The 24,992-nt window shown below is 37.4% G+C and overlaps 1 protein-coding gene across 2 annotated transcripts; it reads left to right on the forward strand.

The window, feature by feature from the left end:
- The first annotated feature begins 419 nt into the window (after window positions 1–419).
- LOC127086369 (uncharacterized) lies at window positions 420–6,867 on the forward strand. Of its 2 annotated transcripts, XM_051027122.1 has the most exons (7): window positions 420–647; window positions 899–1,164; window positions 1,296–1,505; window positions 1,639–1,749; window positions 5,708–6,076; window positions 6,167–6,274; window positions 6,376–6,867. In XM_051027122.1, exons 2-7 carry the CDS (start codon window positions 1,045–1,047, stop codon window positions 6,706–6,708), a joined length of 1,251 nt encoding a protein of 416 aa, XP_050883079.1. In that variant the 5' UTR covers window positions 420–647; window positions 899–1,044; the 3' UTR covers window positions 6,709–6,867. The 2 variants fall into 2 exon arrangements, with proteins under 2 accessions (XP_050883079.1, XP_050883078.1); XM_051027121.1 differs by having other exon boundaries at window positions 420–1,164.
- Window positions 6,868–24,992: the final 18,125 nt, after the last annotated feature.

Consider the following 24,992-nt stretch of genomic DNA (forward strand, 5'->3'; position numbering starts at 1 on the left):
TTAGTAAAAAAAAATATCACTGTATTTTAAAAGACAAGAAAATTGTTTGAAACAGAGGGAGTAGTATAAGAACATAACATTAACATTCTTAAAAACACTAAGATAAGATAACATATTAACATTAACACTTGCTTATTCAAAAAAACAAAACACAAGAGTACATAAGAAAAATTAAGAATGAAGATTTAAAACAAAGAAAAAACATGAAGAAAAAGAGAAAGAAAGTGAGATTATCCTTTTTAGAACATGGCTAGAAACAAGCTGTGTCACCAAAAAGATAGCTTCAATAGTTTACAAACAACACTAGTACCTCAAACACAGCAAACAAACATATGATGACGTGGCTCAATGAGAGAGCGCCACGCGTCAAAACATGACAAAAGGAACCTTAATATCACCGACAAACACCATCATGTTTTTTCTTTCCCACTCTTTCCTTTTCACTCACAAACGTTCATTCACACAAAAGCTCCAAAATCTCATTTTCTAAAACAAACCCTATACTTCAAAATTCCCCATATGCAAACACACTCCGCAAAACCCTAACTTTTTTCTTCAAATTTTTAGATCAGTGTTTGATTTGTATTCAATTCATCTTCGATTTTTCAAGGTGAAATTGTTGGGGGCGTGATTACTTCTCTTCTGATGTATGATTTCCAATCATTTACACCTAATTTTTCTTATTCAATTTCCCATATTTTTCTCCCTTATGATGTGTTTTTCATATGCTGCTTCAATTGCCTGAGATTTCGTCTTAAAATTTGATACTTCTGTGAATCTATCTGCTGTTGAGAGAAAAATATTTTCAATTTTCAATTTTCAAGTATGGGAGATCGTCATAGAGCTCTTTCCTTTGATGAATTACCTTCATATTTGCTTTTGGAAATTATGTGTTCAGGGAAGCTCAGTGCTATTGACCTAATTTGTTTGGAATTTACTTCAAAAGCCTTTGGTGCTACTAATGGCTTGTGCCCTTCTAAATTTAACTCATTGGTAGACTATGCTGCATTTCAATTGTGTGGCTCTCATGCCATCTTTTGTAAGATGAGTTTGAATTCTCAAAAGGAGTTGTATGATCGATGCGGCGGAAAGTGGAAGCGGGTTTTGAGGTTCTTGCAGTCTGTGGAACAAGCCTCTGGTGTGGTTGAGACACCATCAGGAAGTGTAATATTTATTTCATTATATATATATACATAGACCATTTGTACTTGTTTGTATTTAGTATTGTTACTCTTCTTTTATAAGAAGAGCTGTTGTGGAGTTGTAGATAATGATGGATGACATTTTATTGGCAGATGCAAATAACAACAGGAAAGTATCACACCTTAGCGATCAGCAACTCCTCGGTCTATTCATGCGGTTCTAGCTTGTGTGGTGCACTTGGTCAAGGCTCTGAAACAACACAGCTTCCAGCATTGGCCCAAATCGACTTCCCACCTCTGGCACGTGTCGCACATGTGTCGGCCTCCTATAACCATGCAGCTTTTGTTATGCAATCTGGAGAGGTTTGTAGCTAATAAACTACTATGCATGTTCCATTAATGCTTTATTTTCTTGAAAATTGAAACCAATTGTTGTTGTAGATTGTAAAATGATTAATACATGTTTCCATTGTGAACTTGCGTTTTCACTATGCAGGTGTTCACGTGTGGAGATAATTCGTATTTCTGCTGTGGTCATAGAGATACAAATCGAGCAATTTTCAGGCCACGTCTTGTTGAATCCTTAACGGGGATTCCTTGCAAGCAGGTAAAATGCAGATCATACTTTCATCATCATGTTTGTTGGTTGAATGAAAGTTAATGGTTGGTTCCTTTTACATGTTAATATTGTTTTTACTCTGATATCTTTTGCTATATATTTTATCTTGTCTGGTATTGTTTATAATTGGCTATCAAGCCTTTCCATGAAGTCTCCAATAAAATTCATTTTGTAGTTTCAATCACAGTCACTTAATGTTCTGAAGTATATAGGGAACTGTGAATTGGTTTGCACGTACCGATTCACGGCACTTTTCCAAATTGATTCGTCGGAATTTTGGCTGAATGGAGGGGGTTCTAACGTGGGAATGAAAGAGGAGTTATCAAACTAGAGAATGCATTTTAATGAAATGAATGTTAATTATACTAGAGCGCAGTGTTTCTATGATAACCGAGATTCTGGAAGGTAAGTTTTTAATTGAATGCTAATAAGTAATAGCTCTTCTCAATAAAAAAAAAGTGGTGGGCTAATTGAAATAATAAGCCCTGGTTACTTTGCAAAAACAATCAATGTCTTCATCCCTGGTTACTTTGCTTTTTAACTCTTGGTTTATTTTAAGATTAAGAGAAGCTTGCAATAGGAAAGATTTGACTATCGTTTCACATTTCATTAAAATTAAAATTGGTGTTTGCAGTGACAAGGGTGGAGATTAAGAAGATAAGGTGTGTTAATTTGAGAAAACATAGTGGTTTTTATGATTGATCAAGGAATACATTGATTGACTTGATGAAGGGAGAGGTGGTCAATCTAATGACTTAATTGGGGATTGATTTGCAATTTTAATCAAAGTTAGATCTTTACTATAGAAAGGATTGGTTAATAATAACGCTTAGAATTTGGTTGGGCTTAACTCAACCTTACGAAACCAGCTGGTAAGATGAGGGTTGTCCAAACTTTATAAACACTGCAAATGTCATATCTCTAAACAATGTAACACTAAATCCACTTCTTTACACCTAATGAAGGTGTTGGAGGGTGCAATGAAGACAACCCAAATGCCACAATTATGTGGCTAAAGGTGGATTGTGATGAGGCGGAATTTCCAACAATAACCAATGCTAACATACGAAATTGATGGTAAGGGTGGACCACATATTTAATTAGTGGTTCATCTTGATCAACATAGGATACTTAATTACTCAATTTTTTGTTTTGGATTTTTTCGTTGGCTTTTGATCTTAAAATAGCTAATACACGTTTCAGGAAAAGAGATGAGCATTTTATCACATAGAAGAGTGTGGCGACATGTTTTTAGATAAATTTATTTCTTATTAGGAAGTTAGATAGGAATATCTGCATCTATTGGAAAGTTATACCTAGAGAAAACTTGACTATCCAACATAGAGTATTGGTTATGTATGTAAGAGATAAGAGGAGAGAGAAGAGAAGAGGTCACATGATAGTTATATGGATCAAGTGGTGACATTTGAAGGGTGAAAAAGAAAAAGATTTTCAACACAAGATCTTGAAGGGAGGGTTTGGATAGCCAAAAGAAAGTGAGAATGATATGTGGAAAAAATGGTACAAGAGATTAGAAAAGTAGCAAAAGAAACGTCAAGAGAATCAAGAAGTTTTGGACCTTGGGATAAAGAATCGTGGTGGTAGAATGAAAGTGTTCAAAGTAAAGTTAGACTAAAAAAGTTTGAACAAATGGTCTAGGTATAAAAATGTTGAAACTTGGAAAAAGTATAAGAAAATTAAGAAAGAGATCAAGAAGTGGTGGTTGAAGTAAGAATCTAAACTTTTGACGGATTATATCCATCTTTAGGAAACAACGAGGAAGAAAAATTTATAGACAGGCTTGCTAAGGGAAAAAAAGAAAGACAAGATTTAAATCAAATGAAGTGTGTTCAAGATGAAGAAGGTAAAATTTTAGTTTAGGAAAAGGATCTAAAAGGTAGGTGAAAAATGTATTTCTACAATTTATTTAATGAAGGATACATCTCATCGGACTCTAACAAGCTTGATATTAGAGAAGAGGATCGAAACTATAATTACTACCGTCTGATTTACAATAAGAGGTAAAAAAGCATTGAAAAGGATGAGTGACAGTAAGGCGGTTGAACCAGACAACATACTTATCGAGATGTGGAAAATTCTTGGAGATAAACGCATTGAGTGACTCACCAAACTCTTTAACGAAATTATGAGGTCAAATCAAATGTCAGATGAATGGAGAAGAAACACTTTAGTTCCAATCTATAAAGGGGATTTACAAAATTGTATAAATTATAGGGGGATTAAACTATGAGTCATCTCATGAAGTTATGGGAAAGAGTGATTGCACCGAGATTAAGAAAAAAGATTCAAGTAACTGATAATAAATTTGGTTTTATGCCTGGGATGTCAACTATGGAAGTGATGTATCTACTACGGCGTGTGTTGGAGCAGTATCAAATGAACCAACAAGGCTTGCACTTAATTTTCATTGACTTGGAGAAGGCGTATGATAGAGTGTCTCGAGAGATTTTGTGGAACCCCTAGAGAAGAAAAAGGGCTAGGATTGTCTATGTTTGAACTATCCAAGATATGTATGATGGAGTATTGACTATTGTGTGGACACTGGATGGAGAGACGAACAATTTTTCCATTTCAATAGAATTGCACCATGGTTCAATCCTAAGCCTTTAATTTTTTACTCTAATTTTGAATGTACTCACAAAACACATCCAAGAGTTGACATCGAGATGTATGCTTTTTGAAGAAGATATAGTAAGAATTGGAGAGTCGAAGGAGGATTTAAATGAGAGGTTGGAGACTTGGAGACGAGTCTTAGAAACACATGGTGTGAGCCAAAGCAGAAGTAAGACAAAGTATATGGAATGTAAATTTTGCAAAAGGAAAGTATTTCTAACCTAGAGGTGAAAGTTGAAGAGCATATCATACCACAAGTCACGTGGTTTAAATATCTTGGATTCGTAATACAAAACGAAAGAGAACTAAAGTACATGTAAACCAGCGAATTCAAGGTGGGTGGATGAAATGGAGGAGAGCCACATGAGTTTTATGTGACACAAAAGTACCGCTCAAGCTGAAGGGAAAATTTTATAGGACATCGGTAAGACCTGCAATGTTTGTACGAGACCAAATGTTGGGCAGTTAAGAATCAACATGTGAATAAAACTAGTGTAACAGAGATGATGATGATGATGTTGAATGTGTAGTTAGACTAAAAAAGATAAGATTAGAAATGACAATATTAGAGGGTGTTGGGGTAGCACCTATAATAGAAAAGATGATGGAAAATAGTCATAGGTGGTTTGGTCATATAGAGAGAAGACCTGAAGATCATGTGGTAAGGAGAGTAGATCAGATGGAGAGCAGTGAAAAATTATAAGAGAAATTATTAAGAAAGATCTAGAGATTAACAAATTAGATAGAAACATGGTCTTGAATAGAATATGACGGAATTTGATCCATGGAGTCAACCTCACTTAGTGGGATAAGACTTGGTTGTTGTAGTATATATTATTTATTTTTATTGGTTCTTAACATTTGTATCATTGTACATTTGAAAAACCGTTAAAAGTTAATATCAATCTAAATTCTCATCGGATGATCTAATCCCACTTTAGTCTAAATATCTTGATGAGCAACCAAGTAGTCGGGTGACCTTCCCTTAAAAGCTAGCTATGAAAGGGGAAAAACCAAACCACAATACCAAAGTTCCTGTCAGATCCCAAGCTCACTTTGATTCCATTATTTATAATATTTTCTACCTTGCAATATGTTTTGATCTTAGATTTATATATTGAGGAATAGTTCATTACCAAGTTATTTGAAGGGGGCTCTTGTCTCTTCGATAAAAATGTTGTAGTTTTGTCATATATTTGTGACATTGTGTGTGTTCCAACTTCCAAGTTACAATAAAAATAACTACCAAAATGTAATTATCCAAATTTTCAGCATTCAAGAAGCCTGTTTTAATAACATGAATGTCTCTCAGGTTTCAACAGGGCTAAACTTCACCGTCTTCCTCACTAGGCAAGGTCATGTGTATACTTGCGGAAACAACTCGCACGGCCAACTTGGTCTTGGCGACACTCAGGACAGACCAATAGCCAAAATGGTTGAAGTCCTCGCTAACATAGGCCCTGTTGTTCAGGTTGCAGCCGGATCAAACTATATCTTATCTGTAACAGAAGATGGATCAGTATACTCCTTTGGATCAGGTTCTAATTTCTGTCTCGGTCACGGTAGTCAACACGACGAGTTGTTTCCTCGTTGCATACAGAAATTTAGAAGAAAAGGTATTCATGTTGTCCGCGTATCTGCTGGGGACGAGCATGCAACCGCACTTGATTCAAATGGAATTGTGAGTTTCGCATGTCACGAATTTTTTTCAATTTTATTACTTGTCACACTTGTGAGAATAGCTTTTGATTTTCTGATATGGATGGTTCAGGTATATACATGGGGTAAGGGATATTGTGGTGCTTTAGGCCATGGTGATGAGATTGAGAAGACAAGACCAGAGATCTTGTCTAGTCTCAAGAATCACGTGGCCGTTCAGGTATTATTACTTCGATCTGTTTACTATTTGATCTGTCTGTGCCGTGTCTGGTGTCTGTCTGAGTGAATGTTTTTCATCCTATTATTATTATTTACCTGTAGGTGTGTGCAAGAAAGAGAAAAACCTTTATTCTACTTGAATCAGGTTTGGTTTACGCATTTGGTTCGATGGGATTTGGCAGCCTAGGATTTTTAGACAGAAGAGTAAATGACAAAATCTTAAAGCCAAGACTGTTAACCACATTGAGATCTTTCCATGTTTCTCAAATCAGCACTGGCCTTTACCACACTGTGGTTGTCACTAACCATGGCCAAATATTTGGGTTTGGTGACAATGAAAGAGCTCAGCTGGGTCATGATTCTTTGAGAGAATGCACTGAACCAACTGAGATTTTCATAGAAAAATCAAATGAAGATTATGATTCTATTTATTAAAGCTGACAAGTAAAGAACAATCACGTCTTTTCTGTTGTAAAAGTTTAATGTTTTTATACTACGTATTCAGAAGTTATAAACAAATAATGACAGTAACATGGAAGATTGTAACAAGAACCATTTTTCAATAAGTTGAAGAGTGTGTTTTAATTTAGTTCAGTGAAGTTTTGTACCATTTGTTTCGCCATTAATATTTGTGTATTATTGTTCTAAGATGAAAAAAAACTGCAAGTCTTGCATTTTTTTTTCAAGCTTAAATTCTTCCAATGAAATGGGTTCTGTTCTTTGTATGAAAATGTAGTATTTGTGGAAAAAACTGAGGTAAAGACAGATAAAAAGAGATAACGAGGTAGTGTTGAAGGTGGAGTGGATTTGTGGGACCCGATTTATAACCTATTTTAACCTGTTTATTTGAACTTTTTATTGAATTAAATATCCTTAATTTATTTTAAGAAACATTTTCAAAATTTTAAGAAATCTTATAAATAATTTTTATTTTATTTGTATAAGTTTTTTTAAGAATAGTATAAAAACAGATATAAATTATTTTCATTTTATTTGTATAACTTTCTTTAAGGAAGCTTATGGTCATATTTAGGTTTAGATTTACAAACATTCAACACAACGATCACCATGTCGAGTTGATGATGGGGTATGTCGAGTTGATGAAATCACTAGGCAAAGGAAAGGACATTCAAATGATCATTTTGTATCTTGAGAATGTGAGTGTATTGAGAATGTGAGTGTACTATTTTCTTAGATATATTTTGGACGATGTTAAAATTAGGATATTTAGTATTTGTGTACTTTGATTCTTGTTGTCTATGTCTAAGATGTGCATTATCATAATAGGACACATAAAATCAGGTTTGATAGGCCATTACAAGTCAAAATTATATTTTTTCATGAAAAACAAATCTATGAGTGATACATCAATTCAATGGGTTGATACATAGTGAAGGAATTGAGTTTTTATGAAAACAAATATATGGGTCGATACATCAAGCCTATGGGTTGATACATACTAAATGAATTTTAAAAATAAAATATTTTGTTTTAAAAATATCGATACATATGAGGTATGAGTCGAAACACGATGCCAACGGGTCGACTCATCCATGTTTGGAGTAGACTCCAACTGAAAAAAAATTTAAAATATAAATTTTTACCTTAAATGTATCGATACATAGGTGGTGTGGGTCGATACATAGTGCTTATGAGTTGACTCTTACATGTTTGGAGTCGACTCTTACTGAAGATTTTTTCAAGCAAATGTTTCTTCCTTAAAGGTTTCGACTCCTAGTCTATGTATCGACTCCCAGACGTATGTATTGACTCATGCTTATTTTGAGTCAATACATTTTGTTCTATTTTACAAAACTTATAATTTTTGGTTAAAAATCTGTTTTATTTTTTATTTTTTCTACACACACATGCATATAAATATGTATTCATGCATCATTTCTTAACATTTTGAAATTAAGAACATACAAAGAATTTTCTCATCATCTTCAACCTTTTCTCTTCATACATTCAACAATTACACATAATCATTTTTGTTAAGTGTCATCTAGATTAGATTGATAAGGTCCAATTTAAGATTGTTGTAATCAAATTAAGTTGCGCATTCTTTGGGGGTTTCATTGATAAAACAGGTTAGGGTTTTTCCTCCAAGATCAAGGTTGATTTGAGGGGTTTTTGTATAAGATTTTGCAACAAGGATTCAGTCGAGATAAAGCTTTGAAGAATGGGGTTTTTGTCAAAGGAGTAGCGGTAATCGAATGATCGACTTGGAAGTCTTGGGTCACTTGATCTTGCTTAAGATCAAGGGGAGAGAAGAAGTTGGGATCAACATCAAATATAAGGTTTAGGGGTTTGAATTTCTACTTTTTCTCTTGTATACAACTCTTGCAAAGATTAATTACATATCTCAATTCTATTTCGAATTGGGGGCAGACGTGCCCATAGTGAGGACAATTGGAGAATTTTCTAAATAAATCTTGGTGTTCTCTCTCTCTCTCTCTCTCTCTCTCTCTCTCTCTCTCTCTCTCTCTCTCTCTCTCTCTCTCTCTCTCTCTCCTTATATTTTGATAATACACTTAGTGTGCAATTTGATAAACTAAATTTTCTGGTTGTGTTGAAGTCATTCAAACTTTTTTGTAAAGATAAATTGCAATCTAAATAATTACAATTGGTTTTTCATATCTTCAACAAAAAGGAAAATTAGTTTGGTGTTTATTGCACACCAAGTGTTGATAAATTGTTTGTGTCAATTTTTATTTCCTAATTCATTGAAAATTGACTACAAAGTGTGTCATTGTTCAAATGATTATTTTGTAAAATATATTGATTTTCTTTTTCATCATTAGTATACATTTCGTTACAGTTTAAATGCATATCTGATTCTTTCGATAATGGTTCGGAATAAACGAGTGTCGATCCGGAATTGCTTCAGCTTGCCATAGTAAATATTTTTAAAACAAAATTTTAATTGAAGAAAAGTTTATTTGTGATTTATTCATCCCCCTTTATATCATTGCCTTCGTCTAACAAGTGGTATCATGAGCACCGATTTATCTTGTGCTTGAAAATCGCTTATTAGATTATAGCTTATGAACCTAAAGGGGCGTATAATAAAGCGCTTGTTTTTAATGGTGAAAATTATGGTTATTGGAAGAATTGTATGCATATCTATATCAATTATATTGATAAAAATGTATGGAACTCCATCCAAAATGGTCCATTTGAAATTACTAGGACCAACGCGGATGATGTTGTCGTACCTAAACCAGAAGCACAATGAAATACTTATGATGAGAAAAAGTGGTCTTATGATTGAAAAGCAAGGAATATTCTAATCTCCACTTTAGGAATTGATGAATAATATCGTCTTTCTCATTGCGAAACCGTTAAAGCTATGTGGGACTCATTACTAGTTGCCTATGAGGGTACAAATGGAGTCAAACAATCTAGAAATGATACTTCGAATCAAGAGTTTGAACTCTTTCATATGAAGCATGGTGAAAACACTTTCTATATGAAAAAGAGGTTTACTCATTTTATAAATCGTTTGAATGCACTTGGTAAGCCGATTTCCAATGAAATTTCTACTAACAAAATTTTGAGATGTCTTAATAGGGAATGACAACCTAAGGTCACCGCCATCAAAGAAACTAACAACCTATTGAAATTAGACAATACTACTTTGTTTGGTAAGCTTGAAGAACATGAGCAATAACTCATTTGTTTTGAGAAGCATGATAAGAAGATAAAGAACAAGGAAAATGATGTAGACAAGAAGTCAATTGCTCTTGTGACTTCAAGTTCTAAGTTCTCTACAAAAGATCAAGATGATAGTGGAACTGGTGATAATGGGAATTTGGATGATGAAGAAATGAAGTTGTTTGTTAAACGGTACCATAAGTACATTAAGAGAAATCGAGTGAAGCACCCCGACAAAAATATGATCAATTATAGAAGACAAGAAAACTCCTTAAAGCAAGATGAGAATAAGAAAGGAAAGTCCAAATGTTCATGTTTTAATTATGAAAAAGTCGTTTATTATAAGTCAGATTATCCATTAGTTAAGAATGATAGTCAATACAAAAAGTCTAGCAAGCCTAAAAGAGCATGCATAGCTTGGGAAAGTAATATTGAATCCTCAAGTGAAGGTAGCTAAAGTGAAAGTGATGAAGAGACAAATTTTTGCCTCATGGCCCATCATCATAAGAAGAAAAATATAAGTCATTCTAAATATGAACCTATTGATGAAATGTATTATTCTGAATTACAAATTGCTTTTGAAAATCTATATGGTGAAACCGTAGATGCTTTTAAAAGATAGGTTTCAAATAAAAGGATTTGTGGAAAAAATTGAGGTAAAGACAGATAAAAAGAGATAACGAGGTAGTGTTGAAGGTGGAGTCTATTTGTGGGACGTCATTTATAACATATTTTAACCTGTCTATTTGAAATTTTTATTGAATTAAACATCTTTAATTTATTTTAAGAAACATTTTCAAAATTTTAAGAAATCTTATAAATAATTTTTACTTTATTTGTATAAGTTTTTTTAAGAATAGTATAAAAACAGATATAAATTATTATTTTTATTTTTATAAGTTTCTTTAAGGAAGCTTATGGACATATTTAGGCTTAAATTTACAAACATTCAACCCAATGACCACCACCACCACTTGTCTTTGGGGTATGTCGAGTTGATGAAATCACTATGCAAAGGAAAGGACATGATCAATTTGCAAGACATCCTTTGCAAAACTGTTTACATCTGTATCTTGAGAATGTGAGTGCACTATCTTCTTAGATATATTTTAGATGATGTCAAAATTATGATATTTAGTATTTGTGTATTTTGAATCTTGTTGTCTATGTCTAAGATGTGCATTATCATAATAGGACACGTAAAATCAGGTTTGATAGACCATTACAAGTCAAAATTATGATTTTTCATGAAAAACAAGTCTATGAGTGATACATCAACTCAATAGGTTGATACATAGTGAAGAAAATGAGTTTTTATGAAAAACAAATATATGGGTCGATACATCAAGTCTATGGGTTGATACATACTAAATGAATTTTAAAAATAAAAGATTTTGCCTTAAAAGTATCGATACATATGAGGTATGAGTCGATACACGATGTCAATGGGACGATTCATCCATGTTTGGAGTCGACTCCAACTGAAAGATTTTTTAAAATACAAATTTTGCCTTCAATGTGTCGCAACCTGCGAAAAAAAACAACCGGCGAAAAAGAGAAATGACAGAAGAGTCTCCACCGTGCGTTATTTATCCCAAAGGAGGGAAAAGAAACGCTCGAAGTAAACCTGGAGAAAGGAAAGGAAAAGACAAGGTCTCGCAACCAAATCTTGGGTTCGGAAGTCGATTATGCGAAGGGAATGTATTAGCACCCCTACGCATCCGTAGTACTCTACGAGATCCACTCTTGTTGTTCTTATCTAAAGGATGTGTGTTTATCTAATGTACTATTTACTAAAAAAAGGGTCAAAAGAAAATGACTCGCACGGATGTCGCATCCACTGCATACGTATCTCATCTGAATATGAGAATCAGAGTCTTCGTAGCTCGGCTACCTGTGGGTTAAGGAGAAGTGTGCTCGCTAAGACATCGTGTCTTATGCCTACGTATCTCATCTGGAATGAGAATCAGAGAAAGCCGTAGTTCAGCTACATAGGGATTGCCATCTGAACATGGACTTACAAAGGAGGACACCAGTTGTGTCAAAGAAGAGTGGGCAATGTGTCACGTCCTAGCAGTAGGTGTCGCAGCTCGCTGAATCGAGTCTTAGGCAATTACCTCTTTGCAATAGAACAGAGTGACATGCCACATGATCGGAGACGCACGGAAGGTCTAAAAAAATGGGGAAGCTCTGCCCTAGAGTTGTCATGCAATGTGGACTTAAGTGTTAGGATTTACAAATGGGAACATCTACCTAATGTTAGCATGCAAAGAATGAGGGAATTCTACCTATGTTATCATACAAAAGAATAAGGGAATTCTACCTATGTTATCATACAAAGGGTTCTACCTAATGGGTGTTACCTAAACGGGACAAGAATCGACAAAAGGAGCAAGGAGAAGAGTCACTGGTAAGGGTAGATGGCGATGCATGAAGCAATCGACTTACAGGTGGTAGATGGCGATGCATGAAGCAATCGACTTACAAGAGAAATGGCGATTCCTGAAGCAATCGACTTACAAAAGGATGGATGAATACGTGCTGGTTCTGTTAGGTTTTGAAATGATTACTCGACGTTGGATCGAGGTTTTGATCTTGTTTTGAAATGGTTATCGGATGTTCATTTTATTTCTTGTATTAACAGATGAAAAAAGAATGAAAGAATAAACATTATACACTTTATGGGAGATGGATACATTTGTTATGAATGGGGGTTGTTCATGGCAATCAAACAATAATAATATGTGCCTCATACAATCATACAAGTAGGTCACAGTTAATCAAACAATCAGATATATAAACAAGCATATGATCAAATCAAGTAACCAAAGAATGAAATAATGAAGCATTAGACAATGCATGAGAAGTATAGACATGTTAAGCAATCAAACAATAGAAGCATGGATGAAAGAAACAAGTATAAAAAATATCAGATGAATCAGACAAGTGAATCTATGCACACAAAGGGTCACTGAATAATTTAATCGGAAAATGATGCAAGGATCAAATAAAATCAAGATGAGAGGCCTCTAATACATGGCCTATGAGATGAACAAGGGAGGATCAAAAGATCTCTTCAACTGCCCTAAGCAATCCCTAAGTCAAACATCAATCATAGAAAAGTCAACCGAAAAGTCAAGTCAACTTGAAAATTGTCAAATAAATAGTAAATTAATCAAATAAATTATGAAAAATTAAACTAAGTAACATGGGGCCAGGACATCATCACCCCCCAAAAAGATTTCAAAAATAATTGAAATTAGTGTATAAATTAATTGAAATAAAACAGAAGTCAAATGAAAAAGTCAACCAAGCAAACTAGGTCAAAAATAAATCTAAAATAAATTGAAAATGGGGAATAAAATTACAATAAAAGGTCAGGTTGACCATGAGACATTGGTCAACCCTCATCCCAAAAATCAGAAATTAAAAATAATTTTAAGTCAAGAAAATAAAATTAATAAAAATATGTATGCTTAAAAGAACCACTTGAAATAAATAATTGAAATAAAATATTAACATTAAATAAAATATAAAAATAAAAATTAAACAAATTAAATAAAACATTAAGGAAAGTAAAAAATATTTTTTGGTATTTTTATGAATAAACAATTAAAACCTAAACAGAAAATAAAATGGAAATAAAAAAAGAAATGAAAGTGAAAAGAGAAATGGGCCAGGCGGAGGTGTAAGAAGCATGCGCGCTAGGGCCCAGGTCCAGCAAGGATAAGTCAGCGTGACATCCCAATTAAAATGTTCATTTATTTAAGTCATGTAGACTTTCCCTCAACTGGTCACGCTCATTAAAAGGGCACTAAAGGACAAAAACTGGCTGGACGGACGAGATTGTAGAGCGCGCACGGAATCGAAGAAACTGCAGCGTGACACGTAAGCGTCCTTCCATGCAAAAATGAAAAAAAACCCTAAACACATGCAGCACGCGGGAATTCTGGGATATTTTTCCAAACTTCAAATTGAAATATCTCATGCTACAGAGCTCCAAATGATGTGATGTAAAAACCAAAGTTCAAGTATGGAACATGTAGAACACAATGGTGCTTTGTTTCATTAAAAATAGTGGCCTTAGCATGGTGAAAAGCAAACAACAAGGGGGCTTCATGCACCCAGATTCAACAAAAAAATAATGTTACAAAATTCCAACTTAAAAGCAATGTCTCATATTAAAGGGTTCATGGACAAGCATGGCACAGTATTAACAACAAAAATTAGCACGAAACAAGCATGGCATATTGAAAATAGCATGAAGTAAGCATGGAGTAAATGAAAAAAAATAACATGAAGTATGGATAACATGGATATATGGTCATGAAAATGGAGAAGTAAAGGTACATAGTGGATGCAAGGTCCATTGCCCCTTGAAGATGGAAGGATGGAAGGAAAAAAGAGGTGCTTTGCAAACTTGTGAAATGGAAATGGAATGAGATGGATTTCTTGCTCCTTGCCTTGCTTGCTCTGAACTTTTGCAGCCACTATTTTTCAGATTAGGGTTTAGAATGTTTAAGTATGTAGGGTTTTAAGTGTTCATGGGCTTGAAGTATTTGTTTTGGTTCATGACAAAATGATGTAAAAAGTGGGGGTGGTATGAGCAAGTTCTAAATGTAGCAAAGCTTAAGTGAGTGAACATAAAGCAAATGGCCAAATGAGGTAAAAGCAAGGGCTGGTCAATTTTGTGGTCTGACTTGGTTGTTTGGCTGCAGCATAAAAACAGTTCAACAGGGTGACTTTAAGACCTTGTATCTTGATGAGTACATGTCCAAATGGCAAGGCAATGCAAACAGTAGAAAGAGGGCATGGAGCTTAACATATTTCATGTTGAACACAAGTTGAAATGATGAGTGGAAAGATGTGAAAAATGACCATAAAGTTCAGGTTCCATAGCTGCAAAATGGTTGGGCCAGTTTGACCTAAATGTTGTCAAAAAATTCAGTCAAGGATACCAACTTTAGATGAGTGTATCTCTCAAACCAATGATCCAAATGGGATGATTCTAAAAGGATGTGAAAGAGGACATGTCAAGGTACAATTGTCATGAAGAAATTAGTTTCAAAAGATGCCTTGAAGTGCAAGAAATCTGGCCCATAAGTCTTGACAAATCTTGCAGATTTTGGACTTAGAATTTTTTTTAAGTGTCCTAAATTAATGTCTTACTTTGACCAAGCACAACTTTCTCAATTTTAATCCAAATGAAACAAACTTTATATCTATAGAAAGCTTGGAACAAGAGGAACAACTTTCATGTTGGAGAAATGTTCACATGGAGCTTTAATCTTGAAGGAAAATGGGCTTAAAGTGGGTGCAAAAACCATAAAAACTTGCCTTAAATGGAAAGTCAACTATTTCCAAATTTAGTAACTTTTCCAACTCCTGATTAAATGATGAATCCATGATCCAACCTTGATCAAATTTCACATGTAGGCTCCCTTAGGCATGAATTTTGAGATTCTACTTTTAAAATGTCAGGAGTTGACTTTTATGGCCCCACAATTGACTTTTCCCAAACTGTCTGATTCTCGATTCCATTGATCAATTGAAGCACCTCTGGTTCAAATAAAGAGCTGATTTTTTGCATGTAGACCCTTGTGGACATATGGAGGCCATGGAAAAGAGTTTCACCCAAGGAATCAGAAATAAACCGATTTTAAACCAAACCCTAGTTTTAGGGCAAAATGATCAAGAACTGATTGCAGTGATTGCCAATGGATCTTTGTGAGATAATTGTGGATCTTCCTAGGCCAAGATGCCTCTCTAATCATGATATGAATGATCCCCTCTACTTCCAACTAAACCTTGCCTGTTACGGATAGCCATGAAACCCTGATTTCTGATTAAATCCATATGCACACTCTGAGAGCTCTGAATCTTCCACTGATGAACTGAGGACCACAATAAGACATATGGAACCCCTTCAGACTTGTATAATTGGAGAATGAAGTTCAATTCTCAGTCTTGCCTTGTGTGGGCTCCTTCTAGTAAGGAGTGATCAATCAAACCCTGATTTCCCAAGCCACTGATGCAGTATGTAATGAGTATGACCTAGTATGATGCTGATGCAATGTAAAACACAATCCCATGCTTCCAAAAAAAATGAAGGGTAAATTTTGGGGTATTACACAATGTAAGTGGTGTGGATCGATACATAGTGCTTATGAGTTGGTTCTCACATGTTTGGAGTCGACTCCTACTGATAATTTTTTCAAGCAAATGTTTCTTCCTTAAAGGTATCGACTCCTATTATATGTATCGACTCCTATATGTATTGACTCATACTTATTTTGAGTCAATACATTTTGTTCTATTTTACAAAATTTATAACTTTTGACTAAAAATTTGTTTTGTTTGTTATTTTTTGTACACACACATACATATAAATATGCATTCATGCACAATTTCTTAACATTTTGAAAACAAGAACATACAAAGAATTGTCTCATCATATTCAACCTTTTCTCTTCATACATTCAACAATTACACATAATCATTTTTGTTAAGTGCCATCTAGATTAGAGTGATAAGGTCCAATTTAGGATTGTTGTAATCAAATTGAGTTGCACATTCTTTGGGTGTTTCATTGATAAAACAAGTTAGAATTTTCCCTCCAAGATCAAGGTTGATTTGAGGGGTTTTTATACACATCATTCAAAACATATCAAAGATGATAGTGCATGCACACACACACACACACACACACACACACACACACACACACACACACACACACACACACACACACACACACATACAATCCTTCCAATAACCATACCTTTCGCTATTGAAAACATGTGATTTATAATACGCCATTTTAGGTTCGGAAGCCATAATTTAATAAGCGACTCTGAAGCACAGGATAAACAAGTGCTCGTGATACCACTTGTAAGATGAGGGTAACGATCTAGAAGGGGGGGGGGGTGAATAGACAAAAAACAAAATTTTCTTCAATTAAAATTTTTATTTTGAAAATATTTACTGTGGTAAGCGAAAGAAATTCTAGGTCGACAGTCGTCTATCCCGAACCGTTATCGAAAGAATCGGATACATGTTTAAATCGTAACGAAACATATACTAATAATGAGAAAGTAAATTAATATATTTTACAAAATAATCCTTTGACCAATGTTACACTTTTGTACTCAATTTCCAATGAAATAACACACAAAATTTAAGATGAAGTAACAATGTCTGTCAGAATCGGCAAAGAGGTGGTTTTTTTAAAAAAAGAATCAGTCTGGTACGGTGAGAATCGGTCTGAACACCGAAAAAGATGGTAGTCTGAATACCAAAATAAATGGTAACACAGGAATAACCATGGCCTGAATGCCGCTCATCAGTCTGAATACTGGAAATGACTTCGATCTGAGCATCGGAAGACATGAGATTATTAAACGTCGGTCTGGACACCAGGAAACTGGCCTGAATGCCACTTCGGTCTGAATATCGGAAAAACTGGCCTGAATGCCACTTCGGTCTGAATACCGGAAGAAACTGGCCTGAATGCCACAAGTTGCATCGACCTGAACGTCGGAAACTTCTTCGATCTGAACATCGAAAAATTGGCCTGAATACCACTTCGGTCTGAATACCGGGAACTGGCCTGAATGCCACAAGTTGCGTCGACCTAAACGTCGAAAACTTCTTCGATCTGAACATCGGAAAACTGGCCTGAATGCCACTTCGGTCTGAATACCGGAAAATTGGCCTGAATGCCACTTCGGTCTGAATACCGGAAACTGGCCTGAATGCCACAAGTTGCATCGACCTGAATGTCAGAAACTTCTTCGATCTGAACATCGGAAAACTGGCCTGAGTGCCACTTCGGTCTGAATACCGGAAAACTTTCATGCCTGTCAGCATCGGCAGAAATAGGGAAACAATGATAATTGAGGCGGCACGTGGGCCAACGACCTATGCTGGGGATAATAAGTCATGAACAACCTTCAATCTGAGTACTGGAAACAAGCTTCTGGTTTATCACTTGGGATACCGAGAATGTTCTATGCTTTATATGCATATGTTTGAATTTTTCGATGGCGTAATGTTCCATGAAAGTGGAAATGCTACGCGATTTGGGAGGATGCAATGCGATATGATTCTACATGCAGGGATGTAAAATGTTGGGGAGAATGCCAAGCCGAGGCAAGGAATCCTGCCGGGAAAATGATTACAATCTTCTGGACCCTGGCAATGCTGTTGGAGATGTACAACATAATGAACTCTGTGGGGAGATGACCGGCCACACAGTGTTCTGGCAATAACGAAATACCGAGACTCTGACTGGGGAGAGAATGACACTGAAAGCGTGATGTTGAGGAAAGCGACTGTGGTTCTGGCAACCATAACCTGCGAGAGAGACGACTCAGCAGGGGAAGCAAACACCGATGCGGTACCAAGATTCTGCTTCAAGGAAAGAGACCATGGATCTAGCGTCGATTTCATTATCTGGCCTCGGGCTCTAAGGAGCAACTGTTTCTGCTGGGAAGATACAGTCTGGCACTGTCAACTCCGCTGGGGATACACAGTCTGGCATTGTCAACTCTACTGGGGAGTGTATAGTCTGAAACAACCGCTTGGGGAAGTACGGTAGTGAGAACCTGCTGGGGATTGAAGAATCCAATGCTCGGATCAACTATGCAGGGATAAGATACCAAACTCCAACTGTTGAAGAAAAGCAATCGCGATCGTCTGCTGGGAACCTTAAGGAAATGCCCCGAGTGTACCTGTTCTGAATGGACGATCCAAAGCACTTAAAATTTACAGCAATTTTAAATGTTTATTGAGCATGTACCTGTAAAGCTCTTATGTTTCATGATGCAATGTTTATCAAAAATTCGGACATCATTTTTGCAAACAAAACAGTAAAATGAAAATGAAAACAGAGATATTCTGAATAACATGATTTCATTGATTGAATGGCCTCTGAATAGGCATTTACATCAGGAAGCAATCCCTGGAAAGAGGTAATTGCACAAAAGATAAAAACAGAAATTAATCTAATGGCAATGTGAAATGGATTTCTATCGGGTTCCGATTCTGCTATGACTCGCTCGTCTTCAAGATCCTCCAGATGATCAGCTTTCTGAAAAAGGTGATTGGACTGTTTCCTATCCTTCGAAAGTTTCCGATTATCGACACATGATGAGATTCAGAACTACTCAGAACGCAGTCATTCGCATAATCCCTAACTTTTGCCTGGATCGCCCTTTCGGGTTTTCAATCCACTGGGATACCCATTTTTGCCTAAGTTGCCTTTTCAGGTTTTCAACTTACCGGGTGTACAATCTTTTCATTTTTAATCCCTAACTTTTTCCCGAACCTTTTCATTTTCTTGGTTCGTCGGGATGCCCATTTTTTGCCTGGACTATTCTTTTTATTGTCCAGCGGGTTTATTTTATGCGAAGTATTTTTTAACTGCGTCTGAGTTCACAGGGGAAGTGAAGTCTTCACCATCCATAGTTGCAAGCATTAAGGCTCCACCATCAAAAATCTTGGTGACAATATATGGTCCTTCATAGTTAGGAGTCCACTTGCCCCTGTGATCTGTCTGAGGAGGAAGGATCCTTTTCAACACCAAATCTCCGACTTGGAAACACCGAGGACGCACTTTCCGATCAAAGGCTCTCTTCATCCGACTTTGATACAACTGCCCATGACAAATGGCTGCCATTCGCTTCTCTTCTATAAGACTCAACTCATTGAACCTCGTTCGAATCCATTCAGCTTCGTCTAACTTGACATCCAACAGGACTCTTAGAGAAGGAATCTCCACTTCAACCGGTAGGACTGCTTCCATACCATACACGAGGGAGTAAGGGGTTTCCCCGATCGACGTACATACTGAAGTACGGTACCCATGCAAGGCAAAGGGTAGTATCTCATGCCAATCTCTGTATGTAACGACCATCTTCTGCACAATCTTCTTTATGTTCTTATTTGCTGCCTCAACAACACCACTCATCTTAGGATGATAAGGGGAAGAATTGTGATGCTGAATGTTGAAGTTCTGGCACAACTCCTTCATTATTTTGTTATTGAGATTAGAACCATTATCAGTAATGATTCTTTCAGGAATCCCATAGCGACAAATGATTTCTTTCTTGATGAATCGGGCAACCACATGTATGGTGACCTTTGCAAATGACGCTTCTTCGACCCACTTGGTGAAATAGTCGATGGCAACAAGGATGAAGCGATGCCCATTGGAAGCAGTCGACTCAATCTTTCCAATCATATCAATGCCCCACATAGCAAACGGCCACGGCGAAGACATCACATTCAGAGGATTTGGCGGCACATGCACCTTATCAGCATAAATATGGCATTTATGACATTTCCGAGCATATTTGAAACAATCAGATTCCATGTTGAAGTTCCTCTTATACAACACGTCGTCTTTGTTCAAGAAGAAACTGCCTGCCAATCTTCTCAAAGTCTTTCTGTCGTTGTTGGATGCCCCTGCACGGTACTCTTGATTCTTCAGAAAGCACTTGATGTCGTGATACCAGGGCTTGTCATCAACTATCAGTTCAGCAACAAACACATACGCGGCCCTATCAAGGCGCATAACATCGATCCTGAGAGCATGGTTCCAACGAATCACCTTGATCATGGAGGATAGAGTAGCAAGAGAATCTGCCATCTGGTTCTCATCATGAGGTATATGATACAGCTTTACTGTTCTGAAGAAAGTCAACAGTCTTCTCGTGTAATCTCTGTAGGGGACCAGAATAGGCTAGAGAGTATTCCAATCACCATTCACTTGATTGATCACTAGAGCTGAATCTCCAAAGATGTCCAAAGTCTTGATTCTCAAATCAATGACTTGCTCAATACCCAAGATGCAGACCTCATACTCAGCTTCATTATTGGTGCACTCGAAGGTCAGACGAGCGGTGAAAGGTATGTGGGCACCTTTCAGAGTGGTAATGACAACACCAATTCCACTTCCTCTGGCGTTGACGGCCCCATCGAACGTTAAAGTCCATTTTTCATCTGGATCAGGTCCCTCTTCAACAACTGGCTCTTTACAGTCTTTCATCTTGAGGAACATGATGTCTTCATCAGGAAAATCGAACTTCATCGGCTCATAGTCTTCAATAGGTTATTGAGCAAGATAGTCTGACAGAATACTCCCCTTGATGGCTTTCTGGGATGTATACTGGATGTCGTACTCTATCAGTACCATTTGCCAACGAGCAACCCTTCCGGTGAGAGCTGGATTCTCGAATATGTACTTGACTGGATCCATCTTTGAGATCAGTAAGGTTGTGTGAGTCAGCATGTATTGTCTCAAACGCTTAGCAGCCCATGCAAGTGCACAACATGTCTTCTCAAGCATTGAGTATCTCGACCCACAGTCTGTGAATTTCTTACTCAGGTAGTAGATGACATGCTCTTTCCTACATGTCTCGTCGTGTTGACCGAGAACACAACCCATGGAATTGTCAAGTACTGTCAAGTACATAATCAGCGGTCTCCCTGGGACTGGAGGCATAAGGATATGAGGATTCTGTAAATACTCCTTTATCTTCTCGAAAGCCCTTTGACAATCATCATTCCACCTGATAGCCTGATCTTTTCTCAACAACTTGAAAATTGGCTCACACGTGGATGTTAGGTGAGAGATGAACCTTGCAATGTAGTTCAACCTCCCTAAGAAACCACAGACTTGTCTTTCTGTTCTTGGCGCAGGCATTTCTTGTATCGCTTTCACCTTGTCAGGATCCACCTCAATCCCTTTTTCGCTAACGATAAAGCCCATTAACTTTCCAGATCTCACCCCGAAAGTACACTTGTTCGGATTAAGCCTCAGCTTGAATTTCCTCAACCGCTCGAACAGTTTCCGCAGATTCAACAGATGTTCTTCTTCTGTCTGAGATTTGGCAATCATATCGTCCACATAAACCTTGATTTCATGATGAATCATATCATGGAAAAGAGTTACCATAGCTCGTTGATATGTTGCCTCAGCGTTTTTCAGACCAAACGGCATCACCTTGTAGCAGAAGGTGCCCCATGGGGTTATGAAAGTTGTCTTCTCCATGTCTTCTGGTTCCATCTTGATTTGATTATAGCCAGAAAAACATCCATGAAGGAGAATACCGAGAACTGAGCCGTGTTATCCACCAAAACATCGATGTGAGGTAATGGGAAATCGTCTTTAGGACTAGATCTGTTCAAATCCCAGTAGTCAACACACATCCGTACTTTTCCATCCTTCTTAGGTACGAGAACGATATTTGCAACACATGGCGGATAATTGGTAACTGCTAGAAACCCTACATCCAACTGCTTTTGCACTTCTTCCTTTATCTTGACAGCCATCTTTGGTCTTGTTCTTCTGAGCTTCTGCTTGACCGGAGGACAACCCTCTTTACGACAATATATTTTTTTGATTTTTGGTTTTTGAAAACTGCAAAAATAGAAAGACAGTGAACAAATTTTTTGAATGCAAAAGACGTCCTTTATTTATGATAAACAATGCAGGTATTCACATAGATGAGCCCTACAATGAGTCATTACGCCCTGGGCGGAACGTAAGACTTGGACATGCATGAACAAACAAGAAAAATTACTCTTCAAGAAGAGTGACTTGGACAATCTCTTTAGAAGACCAATTATTGATGACTTCACCCGGGATCCTCGGACGCACCCAATTGTCAATGTCGCAATCACTATCCCCATCTTCTTCGTTGACTGCAGAGATCTGGCCATACTGAATGATGCCAGTACTGGAGAAAGTAATAGGCCCCTGACGAGTCTGAGGCGCTGAAGTTGTAGAAGTCAGAGTTGGCTAATACCCAATCCCGAACTTGTCTTCTTTCACCAGTAATTCCAACAGACGTCCCCAACCGGGAGCAACACCTGAATCTACCAAAGACTGTGCCTGCTTGAATGACGAGATAGAGGCACCCGCTTTAACCTCTTCCACCAGAGCTGCATCCTAGATCTGAACTGCCTCGAAGGCCTGACACAGGGTCTCATGAATTTCACCTTCTACATCTACGTACTTGAATGTAGACAGGTTACTGACCAGAATGTCCTCCTCACCACATACAATGATAATTCGTCTGTTGACCTGGAGTTTGATCTTTTGATGCAGAGTTGAGGAGACTGCCCCAGCATTGTGGATCCAAGGACGACCCAGCAGGCAACTGTACGAGGGACTGATATCCATCACATAGAAGACGTTGTTGAAGGTTTGCGATCCAATTAGAATTGGCAATTCTACCTCTCCGAACACCGACCTCTTAGAACCATCGAAGGCTCTCACAATGAGATCAGAAGGCTTCAAGACCAAGCCTTCTACTTCTAACCTTGACAGGGCCCTCTTGGGTAACACATTGAGAGAGGAACCTGTATCCACCAGAACATGTGATAACACAGTGTCTTTGCATTCCATTGAGATGTGCAAAGCCTTGTTATGATTGCGCCCAGCTGGTGTTAAGTCGGAATTAGTAAAACCCAACCTGTTGCTTGCATGAACATTTGCAACGATCCCTTCTAATTGGTTTACTGAGATCTCTTGAGGCACATATGCAACATTAAGAACCTTCAGAAGCGCCTCCCTGTGTGCCTCTGAATGCAACAGGAGTGAGAGAATAGATATCTTGGACGGCGTCTGTATTAACTGATCAACTACCTTGTAGTCGCTTTTCTTTATGATTCTCAGGAGCTCGTCCACATCCTTCACAAAAGTAGGCTCAGAACCAGCCTGGGGTGCAGAGGTACCCTCATTCACAACTTGTTTGCCTTTGGCTTTCGCCGCGACGTCAGCATTATCAGCCTGGGTAACGGGTGGTGAGAACAGTCTTCCACTCCAGGTGAATCGCCCGATTCCACCAACATTATCCACTGCGGGATCTACTATCTTAACTTCAGATCCAAACTTCTCCTCTATTTCTAGTGACTGCTCCACTCCACGATCGTGCGTATATACACTCCCCCCATAATGCCAAGGAATGGCCCTTTCACTGGTGAAAGGTAAAGGACCAGGGGTAGTGATGGTCATAGTGGATGGTCGCACTGGTTGCGCTTCTGGCACACTTATATGAGCAGTTGGATAGAAAATGGTGATAGTAGCAACATCACAGTCGTACTCAGAAATCTCATTCATTGAAACATAAACATCCGAAACATCGAAATCAAGTTCAATTACATCAGAATCAACCATAATGTTTGGAACATCAGCAACAACATTGGGGAAATTAAATACATTATCAGGAATTATACAATCAACCGGATCAACATTTATGAATTCATCAGCAACATCTTCAAACACCTCTTCAGCAACCCCTTCAATAGACTCTTGGACAAACAAATCTTCAGCCTGGAGGATACCATTGTCAAGCAAGGCCTGGATACCCTGCTACAGCTTCAAACAACCTTCACTCTTTGTAGCACAATCCAAACAACCCTTCTCACAACCGGGGAAAACATCGGCCTTCAGCAAGTGTTCTTTAATCTCCAACAGCGGAGTCTTCAACTTCAACACATCCTTGATGGACTTGGCTTCTCCTTCCAGCATATTAACATTTGCACCACCATGCTGCGGCATGGGATTGTTGACGACATTGGGAGCCGGCGCAAAGTTGATGGCCTTTGAGTCAATGAGGTCATGAACTACGTGCTTAGCTTTGCAGTTCTCAATATTGTGGCCAGGTGCCCCAGAGTGGAAGTTACACCTAGCATTGGTGTCATATCCCACTAGAAGCCTGTCAACAGGAGGAGCCAGAGTACGTAACTGCACAAGTTGTAGTTGTTGAAGGCTAGGAAGCAACTGAGCGTACAACATTGGAAGAGTTTCGAAACGCCTGTCCATCATCCTTTGCCTCTATTGGTAGGCGAGTCTGTTACCCTGTTGCTGTTGTGGATACTGGTTTAGTTGACGTTGTGGCTGTTGTTGTTGCACCGGTGCTGCAGCCGGAATGGTCACAGCTGTGACATAAGGTTGTGGATGATAATTTTGGAAGCTGTTCCTCTTGATACCCTTGTTCTGATATGAAGACAAAGAATTGACATCCCCCTCTCTCCGCTTCTATCCCTGTATG

Source organism: Lathyrus oleraceus, chromosome 5 (genome assembly GCF_024323335.1).
Source record: "Lathyrus oleraceus cultivar Zhongwan6 chromosome 5, CAAS_Psat_ZW6_1.0, whole genome shotgun sequence".
NCBI lineage: Eukaryota > Viridiplantae > Streptophyta > Magnoliopsida > Fabales > Fabaceae > Lathyrus > Lathyrus oleraceus.